General features: G+C 39.4%; 1 protein-coding gene across 2 annotated transcripts in view; it reads right to left on the minus strand.

Annotated features, from left to right (window-relative positions):
* Positions 1 to 20,777, minus strand: part of tyw1 (tRNA-yW synthesizing protein 1 homolog (S. cerevisiae)) — an 82,383-nt gene that overhangs the window by 57,728 nt on the left and 3,878 nt on the right. For both annotated transcript variants that reach the window (XM_038285963.1, XM_038285962.1), the window contains exons 7-8: positions 19,007 to 19,129; positions 5,764 to 5,896 (exon numbers count right to left, since the gene is read on the minus strand). In XM_038285963.1, coding sequence (XP_038141891.1) covers positions 5,764 to 5,896; positions 19,007 to 19,129 — 256 coding nt within the window. The remainder of the gene's footprint in view (positions 1 to 5,763; positions 5,897 to 19,006; positions 19,130 to 20,777) is intronic.

Here is a 20,777-nt window from a genome sequence, read left to right on the forward strand (position 1 = left end):
TACTTGCGCTTTTTCTCCTGTTTATATGGTAATGCCCTCCAGAGCGTCAGGCACCAGGCTGCACTTCATACAAATTAGCCAATGAGCTGTGTGGACTGCTGGAAGAACTGTGGTGAACTGGTGAAAGTGAAATGGTGTGCTCAAAGATGACCCTGCACATTTTAAGTATGTTTGGCTCAACCTGCTGCTGTGAAGCAGGATTCTCCACCCTGACCATAATCATAAATAAATATTGATCAAGGCTCACTAATGAACACCTTGATATGTGCTTAAGAATGGCTTTGTCTCCATTCACACCCAGGTTTAAAGCCTGGCGGGGCAACATAAAGCCCACTGCTCTCATTAAACCATAAAAAAATAAAATAAAGTTACAAACGCTCAGTTCAGGTGTTTTTTTTTATAAAATATGTGAATCAAGAAATTGTCTATATACCAAAGTCAATGATTGTTGTTCTCTACTCCAAAAACCATTTGACATTTAAAAATGGAAAAACATTCTACTCGTTATAAAAATTCAATCTATAACATGGATGCAAAAACACCTCATTTATTTCAGTGTTAAATTATTTTTAAAGTAACAGATTATAATAAAAAATGTCTCTGGACCTTTACTGATTGATGATTTTCTTTATTCACATCCCGCTGATTTCTAATTGGTTACCCCTGACTTAGAGGGTCGGATCCGTAATTGAATGAGTTATGTCAATAGAAAAACAACTATACAGCAATCTGATTTTTTAATGGAAGACCTAACTAAGATAAAAAGTTGTTAGGCAACAAATCAGACACTTGCATGATCACAAATGTTTTAAATTCTGCAGGATTAAATCTGGAGGGTGAATGTGACTTTGTTTTTATAAGCATGATGACTTCTTCATCCGGCTTAAAGGTGTAGTGGAGGATTTTTGTGAATTTTCTAAAAGATCTGTCCTTACCACATTTAAAAAAAAATTATGCATGTGCACAACCCTGTACCCACTACCGAGAGGGAACGCCTATTAAACGCCTGCCAGAGCATGCACGAACCCCTTTTTTTCCTCATGCACGCTCTGTTTAAAAGTTGCTGTTTGCATCACTCATACAAGTTTACTTTCCAAAAGAAGATTTGCAATTTTTACACTATGTGAGATTCACCACTGATAAGTGAAAATCGGGACAAGCACGTAGGACGGCCTTACGTAAACATATAATCAGACTGATTGACAATTAGGAGGACCACTTATTTTGATTCTCACACCGTAAAACGAACATCCTCCACAGTACCTTTAAGGGTTCACACCCTATGTTCTACTCTGTCCAGTAGTGGATGGACCACCTTTTGCTTTCAGAGGAACGCCAAAATATCACTTAATTCAGACCGGAATAAAGATTACATTTAAAATGAAAGTTAAATGATAGTTTTTAATAAAAAGAAAACACAACACACGCTTTAAATCATGCAGACTTTTTGGAAACTCTGCTTTTGGCTGCTCAAAATAACTTCAATGACAAAGCCCAGGGTGCTTCATCAGTTACTTGGAAAATCCGCCAAGTCAGGATTTGTCGGAACCATTTCCAAGATAAAAAAAACTAAAACAGAACAAGCTTGATTTTATTATTTTTAGCCCCAACTTTCTTCAGCCAAAATGAATATATTCCCATGTGTAAATACTACATTTGATAACTGTCATCTAAAACCACCACAAAACAAAAGCATTTTTTCTTATCAAAGCTAATTAGTATTACTTTTTTTTTTTTTTTACAGAAGAGGTTTTTTATCTTTTCACACACAGGAAAATAATTTGACCTTTGTGAGCCCATTGAAGAACACACGCTAATAGAAATGACTTTTGGCATTTTAAGCAACAATCACGCTGACTGGGGTGTCTACTTTAAACCAGACAGATAAAACATCAAAACAATTCAAAGCTAATTTAGATCATCTTAAAAAAACAAAACTGTTGTAATATAAAAAGCTTTAGTGATGGAAAAAAATAGATTAAAACTTTGCTGGATGCTCAACAACAGTTTCATCAGGATGTGACTTTTGCGCAAACACTCTGCCAAAAAGACTGTACAGGAAGCACATCTCCCCCAAGACTGAATGCCATGAAAACAAAGCCAACACTTCCATCCTCCATTCTTTAGTTCCAAATACACCAAGCACCTGCCAGGACTGACTGCTGCCAGCATAGCACACAAAACAGGTCATTATTTGGTCAAACAGAGAGAAGTCTTGCTAAGAGGGTCCTATTTTTAGTACGAGCCTTCAGCAGGAAGTGTTGGTGGAAAATGGCTGGACTGTGCTATAATACTGAAAGGTAGAAAAAAAATAAGAAACATCATAGAAAGTGGCATAATACAGTTTTCTTCACAACTGATGACATACTGCATAAGGAGGAAGAAAAATATATATATAACTTTTAACAAAAATCTGACCTAAATTAAAACAAATGTATTCAGCTGGAGGAAAAAAAATGTTTAGATATATTTTACCAGAATCACTTCTTCCTTTAAAATAAAAATATAACTGGGCCTTTTATTAATTTATGTTTTACTTCTTTTTACTGTTCAGCGTAAACCTACAGCTATGATTTCAATTGGTATAAATATAACACATATCAAAGGCTACGTTCACACTGCAGGCCTTGATGCTCAATTCCAACTTTTTTGTGAAATCCGATTTTTTTGTGTTGTCGTTCACATTTCCAAATATGTGCGTCTTGTATGTGATCTCCTGTGTGAACTGCAGACATACAATGCAAGTGCCCCGCATGCGCAGTAGAGGACACAATGACGTCACAGGCCAGTGGCTCTGTGTTTACGGACGTCAACATGGATGGTAGTGCCGGAGCACATCTAGCGATTCCCAACCATAAAAACTCAATGTTTTCAAGATGGTTAAACATAAATACTACTCTCTGCATCATCGTCTGCCGTGGTTGTTGTTTTTCTTGCTGCTTCTTCATAGCAAGACCCAGAATAGTGACCTTTGTCGGGTATTAATGGGGTTAAGGTCGGATGAATGCGACCTGGACGTTCAGACACAGGTCGCATTTGAAAAAATCTAATTCATATCGTTTTCAGAACCACAAAGCCAAGTGGCCTGGGTCACAACGGAAAAAAATATCGGATCTGTGTTGTTCAGACTGCCAGGAAAAGATCAGATCCAGGTCGCATATGGGCCAAAAAATTGGATTTGGGTCACTTCAGGATGCTGTGTGAATGTAGCCAAACAGGCCCACATCTTTTGGTCACAAAATGGAAAAAGATAAGGACGGATGCCAATTAGGAAACTATGGATGCATTTTGAAGACAACTCATATCTACTGCATAATCAGAGCAAAAATTTGCAGTTTAAAGCAACTGAAGTGGAAAATACCAGGCCTGGAGAGGGATAGTATGGTGGAGAATGTATGATGCTGTGGGCTTACTTCTCTTCCAAAAGACTGGGGAGCACACTAAAAATAATTTGGCATCACAAAAATATTTGAAATGAGAGAAAACTTGACACAAAGATCTGGTGGTTTCTGTTAGAAAATTAAAAATGGATCTAGATTAGATCTCTTAGCAGGATAGCTTAAAAACAATATGGCTAAACCGACACAGAAAAGGATTTCTATAAACAAGTTTCGGTGTCCCAGTGAAAGCCTCAGATTTAAGCCTGGTTGCAATTCCCATGACCCAAAAGACTGAGAATACACACAGGCAACAAGTAGGAAAAATACATAATTATTAATAAGAATTTATACATAAAAGGGTTAAAGCAAAACAGTAATTCCTAAATAACTGTATTTCGGGGACAGAATGGCCTCAAATTCTGTTCAAATGGGCCAGGCTGTGATTCAGAAGTGAAGAGTAGTCGTCCAACAATCTGACTGATTCTGGTTGAATTATGTCATAAACTGCGTACCAACCTGAGAGCAACTGTACAGGTGAGTTTAACTGGCACTTTAAGTTGTAAGGTCAGAAATGTTCTGTTGCAATCAGCACCAATAAAATGAGATGTTTACTTCCCTGCACTGCATCATTAACTATCATCAGACAGCGTACTCTTTTTAAATTCCTTGTGCAGCGCTTTTAATCAGCTTTAAGCAACTGGAGAAAGAATCAAATAAGATGTAATTTCTCCACCTGATTATCTGAAACATAATTATCAACAAATTACCTCTTTCCTTAGTAGCCTAATGAGCATCTGAGTCTACAGAGTGCTTGATAAAACTCAGAAAGTGAGATATAAAATAGTGGTCAGCCTCAGTCTCTTGCTTCCTTATGCAGTTCTTCAATCTGAGTTTTACCAATGTCTCAGCAGAATGAAGGGTTCAAGTGGACCCACCACTGCAGTGATAGACCCTGTGATGTGGTCACAGAACCAAAGCAGACATGGCATGGAAGGGAGAATTGGGATTATTGGGCATATTTGACTCGGACCTCATCTACCAACGTACAGGCCACAAAAGTCAAATGTAGACAATTCTGCCATTTTCTTTTTTTCAAAAATTACTTATCTTACTTTACTGTTGTAACAATAAATCTAAATTCTTCTCATGAGAATAAATGTATAGATGATATCAACAAATTATATGATAATTGCCGAAACCCAATCCTCTGATGGAGAAAGTCTTACTACTTCATGATCCTGCAAAGGCCGCTAATGGTAGCAAAATCACACTAGTTTTATAAATGGAAAACCACACACAAGGAAATGTGGATTTATTGCAAATTAAATCTCTGTAATTGTCTAAAATGTAGGGTTAGGGCTGAATAATTATTTAAATAAATTGTTCCACTTTATTTTCAGTCCAAATGATAACAACATAACCATAAGTAAAACATCTTTTACATCATTTTGATGAATGCAACCTTAAAGGTATGTTTTAATTTCTTCTGCCTGTTTTGGAGGCTAAGCAGCTGTTGCCACTGTTGGTCATTATATTATGAGACTTTTTTCCAGAAGAATTATATTTTTTGTTTTCAGGCAAACAGGGAGGTTTTTAAGAGTCATTAAAGATATTATGAAGTCATTTTTTTTTCTTTTCACTAATAGCCCTATTTTTGCTAAGGGCAAAGAAAAAACAGAAAACAATAAGAAATGGAGGAAACCCTAATGTTTGAACAAAATATCCTCCTTCGAAAGTGCAACAGATGCTTTTGCAAACCTAATGAATAGTTGTTTTAAATGACTGCTGTAAATGAATAATGATGAATATTTATGAACACATATGCGCTCTGGAGGGTTTGCTTTTCAAACAAGGACTGTTATTCCAATATAGAAAGAAAGCTAAAAGGTTTCCTCCTAAAAATATCTTAAAACGTTCTTATAAAAAAAATGTCTAAAATATTTGGCTGCTTTTCAACAATTTTTAGGGACCTTTATAATTACTAATGTAGAGTTGTGAATGAAAAATTTCACTTCAAGTATTGACTAGTGCTTTATTTCCATCCTCTTATGAGTATTTTAACACAAATGTATTCTAACAGGCGCAAATAGAGTCAAACAAGTGCATCATCCATTATCCTCAAGATGCTGAAAAAGGCCGTATAACTGAAGCATCAGGTTCCGCCTCCTAGCTCCCCACGCAAATGCTTTAACACATTTTTAGAAGAAAACAGAGATTTTAGCAAAACCCCTCGACACTCTGCTTGACCATTTCTAGCCGATTTAAAACCACTTTAGTAAATTATTCTGTTTTTAACATTTAAACACCCTTTTCAGTTATCAGCAACCTCTTTAAACCTTTTATATTCTTAACTTCTCCTTCATAAAAACAAAGTTCTTCTTACCTTGCTTAGTCAGAGCTTCCCTTAGAGCAGGGGTGATCATCTCTCTTCTTTCCTCTTCACCTTCAGTCTTTGACACTCCGTTCAGTTTGGACAGCTTCACCATCTGGCCGTTTACCTGATCCTCCTTCCTAACCTGAAAGAAATGCAAAACCTTGACTTAGTTATTCTTTTTAGGCACTATTAGCCTTTTATTTTTATTATTTTGAAAGTTGGCAGAAAGGAAATGGGATTAGGAGAGGGGCTGTAAAAGTTATTTGGTCGGCACTCAAACCAGTGGGAGCTGCACTAAGGACATAAGCCTATATATATTATTTATTTCTAGTCTTATTCCTTAAGGGTAACTGTTAGCTTCATGTGTTGGGATTATACTAAACTTTTCATAGCTGAGTTGGATGCTTTGGAGAATCTCAAGATTGTCACAACTGGAATCAGCGTATCAGATTCCATGTTCACCCAAAAATGTAATAATTCACTAATCCTTCTTGCTTTTCTTTAGCATCCTTGTAGGTTTATTTATTTTTAAACAACATTTTATGACCAACATTTCGGTTCTATGAGTTACATTGCTTACTGATTTTGCTTCCAATAGCTTACATTTATTTGACAAATTAAACAGAGTTTGAAAGAACCGGACTGTTTTATGGCATTTCTGTGCTTTATGGCTCAGTTTTAGCTTCACTTTACTCTTTTAGGAAACCTTGATGCATGTTTTTCCAGATATTAGAAGGTTATTTATGAAGACCTAAACTCAGTTAACTTAAAAAAAAAAGTGCTTAATGACTATTAAAGGTTCTATTAAATACAACATTGAGACATGCAATATAACTATCAATGTGCGTAATTCTGCAGTCCCAACAAAACTGCTCGGAGTCAATGTTTAGTAGGTAATTAAATTACCTGAGTGGTAACCATAGATGGTATAATATAATGCAAGTTGCAAGAACTTTAACTGGGCTTTATGTCCACTCCTAAAAAGAGGCAAATGTTCTGAAAGTGTGGTCTAAATTGGACAAAATAGAGGAAAACAAAGGTTAAGTACAACAAATAATGGCCTAACAATTTTCAAAATTTGATTTTTTCCTAATTTGCATTCCATACTTTAATAAAATAAATAATTGTTTCTACAAGTAGGAGCTGTTTCTTCTTTTGCTGTTAAATCCGATTAGTTTGAGAGATGAACACCTGATTCCATTTCTGCAATAAGCACCAAAAGTTCAACATTCCAGAGACATCCAGTGTTTCACAAGGAGAGGATCAATAATCCACAGAAAAGCCACCAGAGAGCAGGAGCAGACATTACTTTTCAGAAAGGTGTGATTAAGGGGCTGCCTTTAAGAACGAACCCGTTTTAACGACAACTTCTCCCAATTAGAGTACAGCTGCCACTTTCTCAGCTGGTCCATTGGGATTTAAATGTCACTGGGTCGCCTCAGCAGAGCTCATAAAAAGATGGGATTGTGTCAGCAAATGTAGCTGAATGTTCAAACCATAAAGACTTTTAAACTACACCTGATACAGTTTGCAGATATTTGTGTAGCTTGCTGCAGGAGACATTCTACATGAATAAGAAGTTAAGGTATAAAAACTTTAACAGCAGAGAGAATATAACAAGTACAAGGATGTCCTTACAGTTAGGACTTTCTAGGAAAAAAATGGTAAAATCATTTTTAATCCTTGCATACTCTAAGGATTCATTTGTAGATAGAACTGCAGGTTTCTGAAGTTCTCCTAGGTATAGAGGACGATCATTTATCTCCAGGTGGGTCATCTAAAAAAAGTATCCTCCTAATTGTCAATCATTCTGGTGATATGTTTACGTCAGGCCTTCCTACGTGCTTGTCCTGTTAACTATATTTTTCTGTGCATGTTCACTTTCAGCCATATATATATGTGGTGAGCTACGCTTTCAGAGAGTCATCAAAGCTCAGCTTTCTCACCGCGGTTCTTTGAAAACGGCCGAGGCTGGTAAGAGAAAAAGAGTCTACCAACTGTATAAGAAGAAAAAAAAGGCCTCAGAAGAGAAAGATATATCCCAGAATGCTTTGCGCGGAGAGCTCTCCTCGCAAAGCATTATAGGATTTGCTTTGACCAAAGGGGAGAGAAAAGCACATCTGTCCGAACGGTCAGTTAACAGAGTGCACTCTAAAGTCCACTATATAGTCCCCGCTCTATATAGTGATTGAAGGTATTTAGTATAGTAACCTGACTCCGCCAGATGGATGTGCTCCGCATATCCATCTGGAAACCTTCCGTTGAAGTAATTTTGGGAAGGGGCGAAAATACTGGTTAGCTGATTGGCCTATGTTGGTGATAGACGGGCCAAATAAAACAATCAGATCAACGAAGCATATGACGTACTAACAGAGCGACGACGAAAACACAACCACAAGCCAGGCTACTCTTGCCGAAACCAGTCGGGAGAATAGCAAAAACATCTTTTCCTCTGAGAAAAGCCTCCAGAGCAGTGTTTTGCTCTTCTTTCAGTGAAGAAATACTCTAATTCCGATAAAACTTGCTCGATAGCAACGCTAACGCTAGTTTCATCGGCTGAAGCCGCCATGTTCTTTAGACTGAACTGTCGCGCTTCTCGTTGCGTCACACCTCAACCCGCCTCAAAGCCAACGCTGATTGGACGTTCGTTTGGTTAACGGCTCCAAATTTTCTTTAACGGAGAGTCTCCAGACTGATCTGCGAGTGAAAACTTGAAAGCTCGCGAGATCAGGATGGTCTCACGAGGCTAATTTAGTAGGGGTGTAAATAATAATCGTTTTGTATCGATGCATCGATCCAACAGCCGACGATCCGATGCATCGATACGTCCGCAAGAGTATCGATTCAAGTTTTTTTTCTCCTCCGGTCTATTTTTTTCCATTTGCTCCTGGACGTATTTCTCCCTCCCGTGCTGCGGTGGCGCTAAACCTATTTTGTCCTCCTACCTCGCTTCCTGGTTATACTCTTACAGCAGTGTGTTGGAGTAAGCTTGATATAGACATTTGTGATTTATGCTCAATGTTGAAGTGTGGTCTGTGCTACACACTGTGGGTCTAAATACGGCTGAGGCGGTGAGGAAGAGGGGGTGAGTTAAATCCGACGACGGAGGGACATGAAGGCCAATAAGAGCGGAGATCCAGGTGGAAAAAGGATCCCAGCGTTCTCGCGCACCTCGCTCTTTTAGCAGGTCAAACTTCAAGAGTTGTTTTCGAATTTCGGTCATAAAAACAAAACAAGCCGGCCTCCTGTCTGCGTCACTGAGGTATTGCATGGCACTCATTGCACTGATTTTATGCAGTATTTTTGCAGTATTTTTTGATGCAACTTTTCTACTTCTGTTATTTGCTGTTGTTTCTCAAAAAAATGCATAAAGATATTACAGCTTTCATTGATTTATTTCAAATTTGAAACATTGTCTAGCCTGTAAGGTAAAAAAAAAAAAAAAATGAACCAATTAATCGAATCGAATCCTATCGTGGTTTATTCTTGACCTCTTCTAAATAACCTTCGATGACTGAGTATTTACATCTCCAGGGTAGGTGTCCTGCAGGTTTTATATCTGCCGGATCTAAACACCTTATTCAAGTGATTGATTTATCTCCTCAGCCAGACACTAAGGCCTGCATTCGCCTGCTAATGACTAAATAATTTCAAATCATTTCTCATCAGGGACACATCTAAGGTATTATATTACAATACCACTTAAATTAAATGAAGAGTGACACTTTGGAAGCTAAATAATTGTAACTAGGCCTGCAACTGATTATTATTTTGCAAATCGATTAATCTGTTCATTATTTTTTCGATTAAATGATTAATAATCAGATAGTGAAAGGTTCTTTAAAAAAATAAAAAATACTAATATAAACCAGGTGAAACTCAAACTTCACCACTTATGGAGTTCTAGATAGAGCATTTTAAAAAGGATCACATAGCAAATCAAATAAGTGAATGAAGGAATGTAATTTTCCGTATCCTTTGGCAACAGAACCGTTTCCAACAGAACGCCATCATTTTAATCCCCATTAGCACAGACGATCTGAAGCTCATGAACTAAACTCTGAAATACTTTACTACCTCATGTCTACTTTCTCCCTCTGGACATTATATCGGGAAAGTGAGCCAAGAAAACTGTGCAGTTTGGTGTAATGATCCAATTCAAACTACTCCTACCTGGCAACCGTCCCACAACATGAAACTGAGCTTTTTGGCAGGAAATCAGCATCCTTTGTTACAAACCCACAACCATTTTTGTAAAACATTTAGTCCAACAATGGAGATGCTGGCATTCTGCAGGATATAAACAAAACCAGTGACTAATATTGATTAACTTTTGGGAGTATGAAGCCATGCTCAGCTTCTAATGGATGCAGGAAAGCAAGCCTTTGAGGCGAAAAGCTGCAGATCTGTGTTCAGCACAAACTTTAACAGTGATCCATTTATCCTAATTTCAGCTGAGCTGCAAATGAGGTAAGAAAAGCTCTCAGTTTAAAGGTCCTTCTAAATGTCAACATGTCTGATAAGTAGATGCATGATCAGGGAGGTCAAAATAGAGATTTCCCAGGATCTTTCCACTGAGAGGAGATTCAAGCTCAGTCCCAGAACACTCTGGATGGACTCATGACAAGATTTTATAAAATCTCTTGTTGAGGTTATTTTCTGATCAGTTTTTGACTATCAGCCACCAAAATCCATCTAACCCAGGGCTTTTGTCGGGGAAAGAAAACTAAGCTTATTTCAGGGTTTGGAAACAGAAACTGAGTGAATCAAGTTGCCAACAGCCAAGTTTCTGTCATCACCTATTGGACCAAAAAAAGCCAAAGTAATTTTATCCCCAGATCCCATACCTAAAGTCTATTTTATCCAGCTTTAAAAATGACGGCAAATACAATTTAATGCGTCTCCCAAACATCTGGTAGATTCATTTTTTCCCCCAAAACATCTGAACTTCTGCACATAAGCCGCCTTTTGGCTTTAAATTAACCATAACGCTTTATTCAGGCAGAATTTTCTCGGTCACACAGTTTGCCTAATTATGCGCTGTCTCTAGCAAATGTTTAATGCTCCAACTAATTACATCCTACATTGAAAACTCAGCGTGACCAAATTATACAAAATTAATAATGACTTGTGATCAAAGACTTGAAAAATCAGCACTCTGGCATCTTAAGGGGGGAGACAGAAATTAGGCCTAATAACATATATTATCTGGGTCTAGGAGCAGAGTTTTTATTAAAACTAGTTTAAAAAGATATATCAACTCCCAACATGCCACATAGAAATCCCCATAAAGAGCAAAAACCAACAGTTTGGATATAATGATAGAATATACACTATATTGCCAAAAGTATTTGCTCACCCATCCAAATTATTGGAATCAGGTGTTCCAATCACTTCCATGGCCACAGGTGTATAAATTCAAGCACCTAGGCATGCAGACTGTTTTTACAAACATTTGTGAAAGAATGGGTCGCTCTCAGGAGCTCAGTGAATTCCAGCGTGGAACTGTGATAGGATGCCACCTGTGCAACAAATCCAGTCGTGAAATTTCCTCGCTCCTAAATATTCCACAGTCAACTGTCAGCTGTATTACAAGAAAATGGAAGTGTTTGGGAACGACAGCAACTCAGCCACGAAGTGGTAGGCCACATAAACTGACGGAGCGGGGTCAGCGGATGCTGACGCGCATAGTGCGAAGAGGTCGCCAACTTTCTGCAGAGTCAATCACTACAGACCTCCAAACTTCATGTGGCCTTCAGATTAGCTCAAGAACAGTGCGCAGAGAGCTTCATGGAATGGGTTTCCATGGTCGAGCAGCTGCATCCAAGCCATACATCACCAAGTGCAATGCAAAGCGTCGGATGCGGTGGTGTAAAGCACGCCGCCACTGGACTCTAGAGCAGTGGAGACGCGTTCTCTGGAGTGACGAATCGCGCTTCTCCATCTGGCAATCTGATGGACGGGTCTGGGTTTGGCGGTTGCCAGGAGAACGGTACTTGTCTGACTGCATTGTGCCAAGTGTAAAGTTTGGTGGAGGGGGGATTATGGTGTGGGGTTGTTTTTCAGGAGCTGGGCTTGGCCCCTTAGTTCCAGTGAAAGGAACTCTGAATGCTTCAGCATACCAAGACATTTTGGACAATTCCATGCTCCCAACTTTGTGGGAACAGTTTGGAGCTGGCCCCTTCCTCTTCCAACATGACTGTGCACCAGTGCACAAAGCAAGGTCCATAAAGACATGGATGACAGAGTCTGGTGTGGATGAACTTGACTGGCCTGCACAGAGTCCTGACCTCAACCCGATAGAACACCTTTGGGATGAATTAGAGCGGAGACTGAGAGCCAGGCCTTCTCGTCCAACATCAGTGTGCGACCTCACAAATGCGCTTCTGGAAGAATGGTCAAAAATTCCCATAAACACACTCCTAAACCTTGTGGACAGCCTTCCCAGAAGAGTTGAAGCTGTTCTAGCTGCAAAGGGTGGACCGACGTCATATTGAACCCTATGGATTAGGAACGGGATGTCACTTAAGCTCATATGTGAGTCAAGGCAGGTGAGCAAATACTTTTGGCAATATAGTGTATATGAGCCCATTTAATCTACCGCAATTAAAACTACCTACAGTATGACAAAAGTGTATTATTATTTAACACTTAAATGAAGTTTGGGTCTCATGATCTCACATTGTATCATCTTATTTTCAGGGTCAGAACAGTTTAGATGAGGAAAATAAAAAAACAGACTCATGCTTAATGTTTTCTAACAAAGCTAGGATACGCCTTACATATGGAGGAGAATTTCAACCAGGCTATGAAAGGTTAGTTGTGAAGGTGAGAAGGGCTTTTTTTTCTGTGAAACATTTATTTATAAAAAATAACATTTAGCTTTAGAATCAAAACCTGTCCAAAGAAAAGGTCAAGGAAAAACAGAATGTAGGGAAAAATATGTTAAGAGGAGGAAATCAAGACATAAAGGTCAATAATACCATAGGTCAGTATGAGATGTTTAAACTAACAGCTTTATTATACAGGTGCTGGTCATAAAATTAGAATATCATGAAAAAGTAGATTGATTTCAGTAATTCCATTTAAAAAGTGAAACTTGTATATTATATTCATACATTACATACAAACTCATATATTTCAGATGTTTATTTTGTTTAATTTTGATGATTACAAATGACAACAAATGAAAATCTCAAATTCATCATATCAGAAAATTAGAATATTGTGAAAAGGTTCAAAATTGATGGCCCCTGGTGCCACACTCTAATCAGCTAATTAACTCAAACCACCTGCAAAAGCCTTTAAATGGTCTTTCAGTCTAGTTCTATAGGCTACACAATCATGGGGAAGACTGCTGACTTGACAGTTGTCCAAAAGACGACCATCGACACCTTGCACAAGGAGGGCAAGACACAAAAGGTCATCGCTAAAGAGGCTGGCTGTTCACAGAGCTCAGTGTCCAAGCACATTAATAGAGAGGCGAAGGGAAGGAAAAGATGTGGTCGAAAAAAGTGTACAAGCAAGAGAGATAACTGCACCCTGGAGAGGATTGTGAAACAAAACCCATTCAAAAATGTGGGGGAGATTCACAAAGAGTGGACTGCAGCTGGAGTGAGTGCTTCAAGAACCACCACACACAGACGTATGAAAGACATGGGTTTCTGCTGTCGCATTCCTTGTGTCAAGCCACTCTTGAACCACAGACAGCGTCAGAAGCGTCTTGCCTGGGCTAAAGAGAAACAGGACTGGACTGCTGGTGAGTGGTCCAAAGTCATGTTCTCTGATGAAAGTAAATTTTGCATTTCCTTTGGAAATCAAGGTCCCAGAGTCTGGAGGAAAAGAAGAGAGGCACTTCATCCACGTTGCTTGAAGTCCAGTGTAAAGTTTCCACAGTCAGTGATGGTTTGGGGTGCCATGTCATCTGCTGGTGTTGGTCCATTGTGTTTTCTGAGGTCCAGGGTCAACGCAGCCACATACCAGGAAGTTTTAGAGCACTTCATGCTTCCTGCAGCTGACCAACTTTTTGGAGATGCAGATTTCATTTTCCAACAGGACTTGGCACCTGCACACAGTGCCAAAGCTACCAGTACCTGGTTGAAGGACCATGGTATCCCTGTTCTTAATTGGCCAGCAAACTCTCCTGACCTTAACCCCATAGAAAATCTATGGGGTATTGTGAAGAAGAAGATGCAATACACCAGACCCAACAATTCAGAAGAGCTAAAAGCCACTATTAGAGCAACCTGGGCTATCATAACACCTGAGCAGTGCCACAGACCGATCGACTCCATGCCACGCCGCATTGCTGCAGTAATACAGGCCAAAGGAGGCCCAACTATATACTGAGTGCTGTACATGCTCATACTTTTCATGTTCATACTTTTCAGTTGGCCAACATTTCTATAAATCCTTTGTTTTTATTGGTCTTCAGTAATATTCTAATTTTCTGATATGATGAATTTGAGATTTTCATTTGTTGTCATTTGTAATCATCAAAATTAAACAAAACAAACATCTGAAATATATGAGTTTGTATGTAATGTATGAATATAATATACAAGTTTCACTTTTTAAATGGAATTACTGAAATCAATCTACTTTTTCATGATATTCTAATTTTATGACCAGCACCTGTATAACCTCTGCCTAATGCCTTCCAAGCAGTTGTGGTGCATTGAAGTAAACAGACAAAGAATGCCTCAAACACATGTGATCACTACCATCAGCCAGGTTTGTTTAGCTATTGTGATAAATAACTCTGGGGTTTGGAAGATGAAAGAGGCATTTCTTGCAAGGAAAAAGGTCCTCAGACGGAGAGATAGAGGTCTGACTGAGGCAACTTCAGTACATACATTTATACCTTAAAAAGTCCAAACACACACCAACTCCCCCCAGAGGAACCAACCCACCCCTGCATAAAGAACTTTCTCACACTTGAACAGTTGGAGGAAAAACAACTTGAGTTCATCAAGGCCATTCCCTGTTAGGTTAAAATATCTTTACTGGCCAGATGGAACTTCTGTAAACAAAAGTCCTCCCATTCATGCCATGAAGGAAGCTGCGTAACTCATTCTCATCTCTCATGACCTTCGTTTGGAGCACGTGAGGCTAAGAACAGACATATGGGTGTCAGCCGACGTGTGCGGGGTGTCGGCCAACGCGTGCGGGGTGTCGGCCGACGCGTGCGGGTGTCGGCCGACGCGTGCGGGGTGTCGGCCGACGCGTGCGGAGTGTCGGCCGACGCGTGCGGGGTGTCGGCCGACGCGTGCGGGGTGTCGGCCGACGCGTGCGGGTGTCGGCCAACGCGTTTAGGTATCAGACAATCTGTGCTGGTATCGGCCAACGCAGATACAAGAAAATGTCACTACAAAATATTGTCCGGCTGACATACCGTTCTATTAGCCTGGGTGCCATTCCGAACTTAGTCCTGCCCACAACGTTTGAGGTAGGGAAGTTCGGTCTGGCATTGCTCAATAGTAGCGCGAGTATGCTCGCCCAATATCTGGTGGGACAATCAAATTGTCAGGGCGGGCTTTATACGATGATGGACAGATGATCAACAGTAACATAATCAACCACGTCACCAAAGCACGCTTGGGTGACAACAACAATGGCTGCCGCTGGAGAGTTGAGGTGTGTAGATTCTGCTATTAGGTCTGTTCTAGAAGATATCGACAGCAAATTATTTTTTTTGCAACACCGGCAAAAATCGTTCATGCTCATCTTCTTATTCTAGGCGTGCAACTGCACCCTTTGATTTTGAGTGCAGAGGCATTTTTTTTCCTGGTTCGTTCGAAACACTCCCCATAATCACAGCTCTATGGAGCAGTATCAGACTCATATTCTGACTAGAATTGAATAGGACTACGTCAGGCTACCGTTCTATTACTATCTTTGAGAAGTCTATATTACGAAATGTTAAATGTCTCTTCAGAAGCTATTATTGCTGTTGTCGTAAGGAGTATATTGGTTCTGTTCTGCATTTAATTTGCACAAAGTTGAGACCTAATTTAACAAAAACACTAAATTTCTTATTTATACTATTTTTATTCAAAGACATGTTATTTTTTTCTTGCCATGCTGTACTTCAGACGGCAATAATGTGCCTAAAACGGCATCTTAATAACTCTGCAGTAACAAGATTGTTATGCTTTTATTCGTTTTGGTGTATAGTTTTTTTCCTTTGGTAGATAACACAACATAACCCCAAAGCAATAAATCAATTAGATTACATGAATCTTTGAGTTAAGATCAATGAGAAAAATGCAGATTTTTTCCCCCCCATGTTTTATTATTTTTGAAATAAAGTAAAATTATTTCTTTCCTTTTCGCTCAGTTTGACCACTTCACACAATGAAAACCTTTAAAAAGGGGCTGATAACATCTCTTTCCTCAAATATTCTTCCTGCTTTTCTTGACTCACCCATTCCTCACATATCTGTGGAGTGGGCGTCCTAGATATTACGCAAGCCTCCACTTCTCCTCCACCGTGGTCTGGTGTCTATCAACCCATCTGCCATTTCTCCTTCAGTGACATGTTGTTTTTTCCTATTCACTAGTAAAGGTTAGAATGGATAAAGGCTCTATAATGTAGAGCGGCTTCCAGATCTTAACATGGAAATGCTGAAAATAGCCTGAATGTGGGCAATAAAGCTTCTTTTCAGGTAGAGATCTACACCTCTGAGGTGCATAACCACCTGAGGAAGATCTCCTACTAAAGCAACCTGTAACCAGCTACCAAGCAGTTCACCCTTGCCATCCTATTGCATTTCACACTACTCCCAGTCCTAGTTTATAGTTAATTTTTCTGCCTTCTTCCGCCCTCCTATTTTACCCTTGAACCCTTTACCTCCACACATTGCTCTGCATATTCTTACTTCTCCTTACAAGCACTCTTCTGTTGATCCATAGCAAAGATGAGCATGTTGCTAAACAGGATGTCATGAAAAATCTCTACTTAACAGAGACAAGCAAAAAAAAAAACAGGATTTTGGCAGAACACTTAGACAAGGAAATTATAACATCAAATTGTAGATTTTTCCCTTTTGTGTGTTTTGGTATCTTCTACTAAATCCTCACACATCATACACACTCCCTCCTTGATTAGTCTATCCCTTTGGAGCATTTGAGCTCTAACAGAGTTCGTCATGTCTTCCTTTATTCCCTCCATGTAAAGTGGCGGAGACTACCGTAATTTTGGGACTATTAGCTGCACCTGAATATAAGCCACAGAAGCTACATTGCATGATTTGTACATATACAAGCCGCACCGGACTATAAGCCGCAGGTTTTTTATGTTTAATGTCCGTCTTTCTCGCTGTCGTTCTGTCTCGTACCACTCGCGGTAGAAGTCTGCTTCCGGAGGACCTCCGCATTCCCCCGTGCACGGCTACCATGCTTGTGTGTTGAAGCAAATGTGACGTCAACATGGTGGATGGTAAAATCCATAGATTTAGGTATTACCCTAGTGGCCGTAAGCTGTAAAAGTCCATAGATAAGCCGCATTGTTATATAAGCCGCAAGGTCGAAAAATGGGGAGAAAGTCGAGGCTTATAGTCCAAAAATTACGGTAGTCATTTCTGTTATCTTCTACCACCTTTATACTTAGCCTGGGTGCCAGTCAGAACTTAGTCCCGCCCACAAGGTTTGAGTTCGGGGAAGTTCGGTCTGGCTCTGCTCCATAGTAGCGCGAGTATTATCGCCCACTGTCAGGCGATCCAATCAAATTGTCAGGGCGGACTTTATACGATGATGGACAGATGATCAAGAGTAACGTAATCAACCACGTGACCAAAGTGCGCTAGGGTGACAACAATAATGGCTGCCGCTGGAGAGTTTGGGTGAGTAGATTCTGCTATTAGGTCTGTTCTAGAAGATATCGACAGCAAATTAATTTTAAAAGAGGAACAGAGAAACGCGATCAAGTCTCATCTTCTTATTCTAGGCGTGAAACTGCACGCTTTGATTTTTGTGGACAACAACTATGCCTCGCTTAACATACGTCACGCACTCCGTTGCTCTTATTGGTTGTAGGTCTATCCAATTGAGTGCAGAGGCATTTTTTTTCCTGGTTCGTTCGAAACACGCCCCATAATCACAGCTCTATGGAGCAGTATCAGACTCATATTCTGACTAGAATTGAGTCGGACTACGTCAGGCTACTTTATACTAGCCTTCTTGCCAAATTATACAGCTTCCCCAATGAGTTTGGCTTGAATTAGATGACACTAACTAACTTCTTACTAGCTACCTCTCCCAGCAGAGTCGCTATACTGTCCAGAATTGGTTTTGATGAAGGGGGGTGGTCTGTGCATGGGTGCAGTTCATGGCCCCCCACCCCCACCTGGCATCACAACCATCCCAATACAAAATCCATTGACATTCCACAGTAGCAGGCTTTTGCACTTAACACAGTTTAGTTTGCCATTTTCTGTCATTTTTGTATATTTTTTTTATTTTAGAAAGGCTGCCATTTATTAGGATGTAAATAATGCAGCATATACCAACTGCGAGTGTGTCCAGTTTGACTTTTTTTTCTTTTCTTTTCATAGAACCAAGTGTAGTTGTATCCTGGGTGATTATACAACTACTTTAACTCATGTGAAGGATGAACATTTTTTTCTGATGGAAACTATAATCAGGCAGATGTTAAAACTGAAGAGGAATGGTGAAGATATCAGTTGGGTGAACCAGAAGAAAATCCTCACTACTACTAAAACAAATGCATTTGTACAAACCTCTACTCTGTTTACATTTACATAAATGTAGAACAAATTGGAGGCAAGACTTGATCAGTCTACGCTCAGAACTGCTAACTGTAATGTCCAACTGAAAAACTAATAGAAAACTAATAAAAATAGAAAAGACACTCAATGGGAGATGCTATTGGTTAAAAATTAAAGATCTGTGTATTTTGTGCCATAATGCAGATCTGAAAGGATTTTACCCACTGTTAGCCTAGGAGTCATTTCATCTGCACTTTGTAGCTTCAGCTCAACGGTTTAGGCCTTGTTGGTTGTCTTTACTCATAAACACTGTTCAAGTTCTGTTTGCCGATCTGTTAATTTTCTTACATCTGGGATACAGTCTTTAATGGATCTGATGTTGTATACATTCACAAAGAAATGCCATAAATTGAGTTATCAGCTTGGTCATCAGACAGTCTGATATATTCACTGATGCAAAGATCAATGGTGAAGGTACGTGCAGCATAAATGAGGTGTCGTTTTAACTGCAGATGAAGCCTAACCTTTGCTTTCTTGACGTTATTCATAATGTTGCCTAGATCCTCCACGTCTACCACGGATCGTGATGCTTTCTCATCTGGCAGGACAGACTCTTCCTCCTCACTGCTGGATTCAATCAGATCCATCTAAAAAGAAAAAGAATTAAAAAAACAAAAACGAGAAAAAAAACTGAATATTATCTTATTGTGTCTTCAACCAAACACAGAGTGTGGAGCTTTTTAAAAGTTTCTTCACTTAGGATCCTGTGGATTCTGAATGAATGTCACATTTCTGTAAGAGCTGCACCCTCTGTGAAGCCCGCTACCATGACAACTGATCCTCTGTGTCTCTTCATGTGAATGACAAGTGCTTGCAAATACAAAACAATGTGAAAATCTAAATTGTGTAAAGTCAGTGAATGATTAAAAAACCCCGAAATGCTTCATATTAGAGAGATGGTTTGACTGAAGGGTAAAAACGTGCAGCAACTGACGAAACAGGGTGCAAATATGTAAGTGAGTGCATTATTTTCTCTCTGCAGCATTTATTGTTTGCATTTATTGTTTTGATTCCAGTTTTTGCTTCCACTTTTACTGATTGCAGCATTTTTCTGTTTGCATTCCAAAAAAGTTAAATACGTTAACAACAATAACAATCAACTGGACTTTGTTTTCCAAGTTTGAAGACATTTCACATCCCATCCCTGAACCTTTTTCAATTCAAAATGTCTGGATTAGGACTTTTTTGTTTGCAGGATTTTTTTATTGCATTTGTTTGTCTACGGCCACCCTGGAGCTTATTGACAAGATCAAGTTTAAACTGTTTAGACTTTATAGTTATTCTTAAACCATATAAAAGAGAAATTAACAGAGTTTCTGAGTTTTTATCAGATTTTACTCATCTTTTTGGAGGGAATAATGAGACTAATGCTGAGGCTCCTCTTAATGAAGAAAATATTTAGGGCTTTTAGCAACGAGCTGACATAATCATCAAATTAGACCATAACCATTTGCTGTATATTAACTCAAGTCTTATGAGTTTACATCTTTTTTAACATCTCAGTAAAAGTGTTGAGTTTATTGTGTGAAGCAGCAGTCTGCATTCTGCAGCAGAGAATGCTCATCAGTCTGTTATGTTTGGCTCATCATGGCGTACAAAGCTCCACACTAACAGTGGAAAATTAACATTTTCAAGCCCCAAAGAGGTTTAAAATTCACTATAGTGTGCTGGTGACAGTAAAGAAAGGGTTTGGGGACACTTTGTGAATAACACCTGAAGGTATGACATAAAAGGTCATGTGCAAATAGGACAAACAGTTTAAAGTCGTAGTGAAACGGCTGTTCCAACCGTTGCATTTCCAAATTCTCCTGAGTGGTGCAGAAATTTACACGAGTGAATAAAGTGAATGTGATTGGTCGTTTTTGTAAGGGGGCAGGATTGTTGTGGCGGAAGGTTCGCAAGCAAGTTTGATTGTGGCCGTTTGTCGGAAGCATCTTGCTAACCAGTTAGCAACTTAGTGCTAGTAGGTTCCCAATGGGAAATTCCATTGGGAACCTACTAGCAATAAATTGACGACTTAGAAAGGACACTGTCAAGGAACGCTATGGACAGTGGAAACATGCAAGAGGAGGAGAGTTTAGTGTCGGAGGTCGTGGATGAGTCTCTTCTGTCATACATTTTTTATTTAGAGGAGGAAAGCGGGGAATAAGTTGTTGTGGAAGAGGACGCCAGGGGGGCAGAAGCTTGGTTTGGTGTAGAAGGCTTACAGCCGTACATGATTGAGCCCTTGCCTCG

This window comes from Cyprinodon tularosa, unplaced genomic scaffold (genome assembly GCF_016077235.1).
Source record: "Cyprinodon tularosa strain WSP-4 unplaced genomic scaffold, ASM1607723v1 ctg218, whole genome shotgun sequence".
NCBI classification, from domain to species: domain Eukaryota; kingdom Metazoa; phylum Chordata; class Actinopteri; order Cyprinodontiformes; family Cyprinodontidae; genus Cyprinodon; species Cyprinodon tularosa.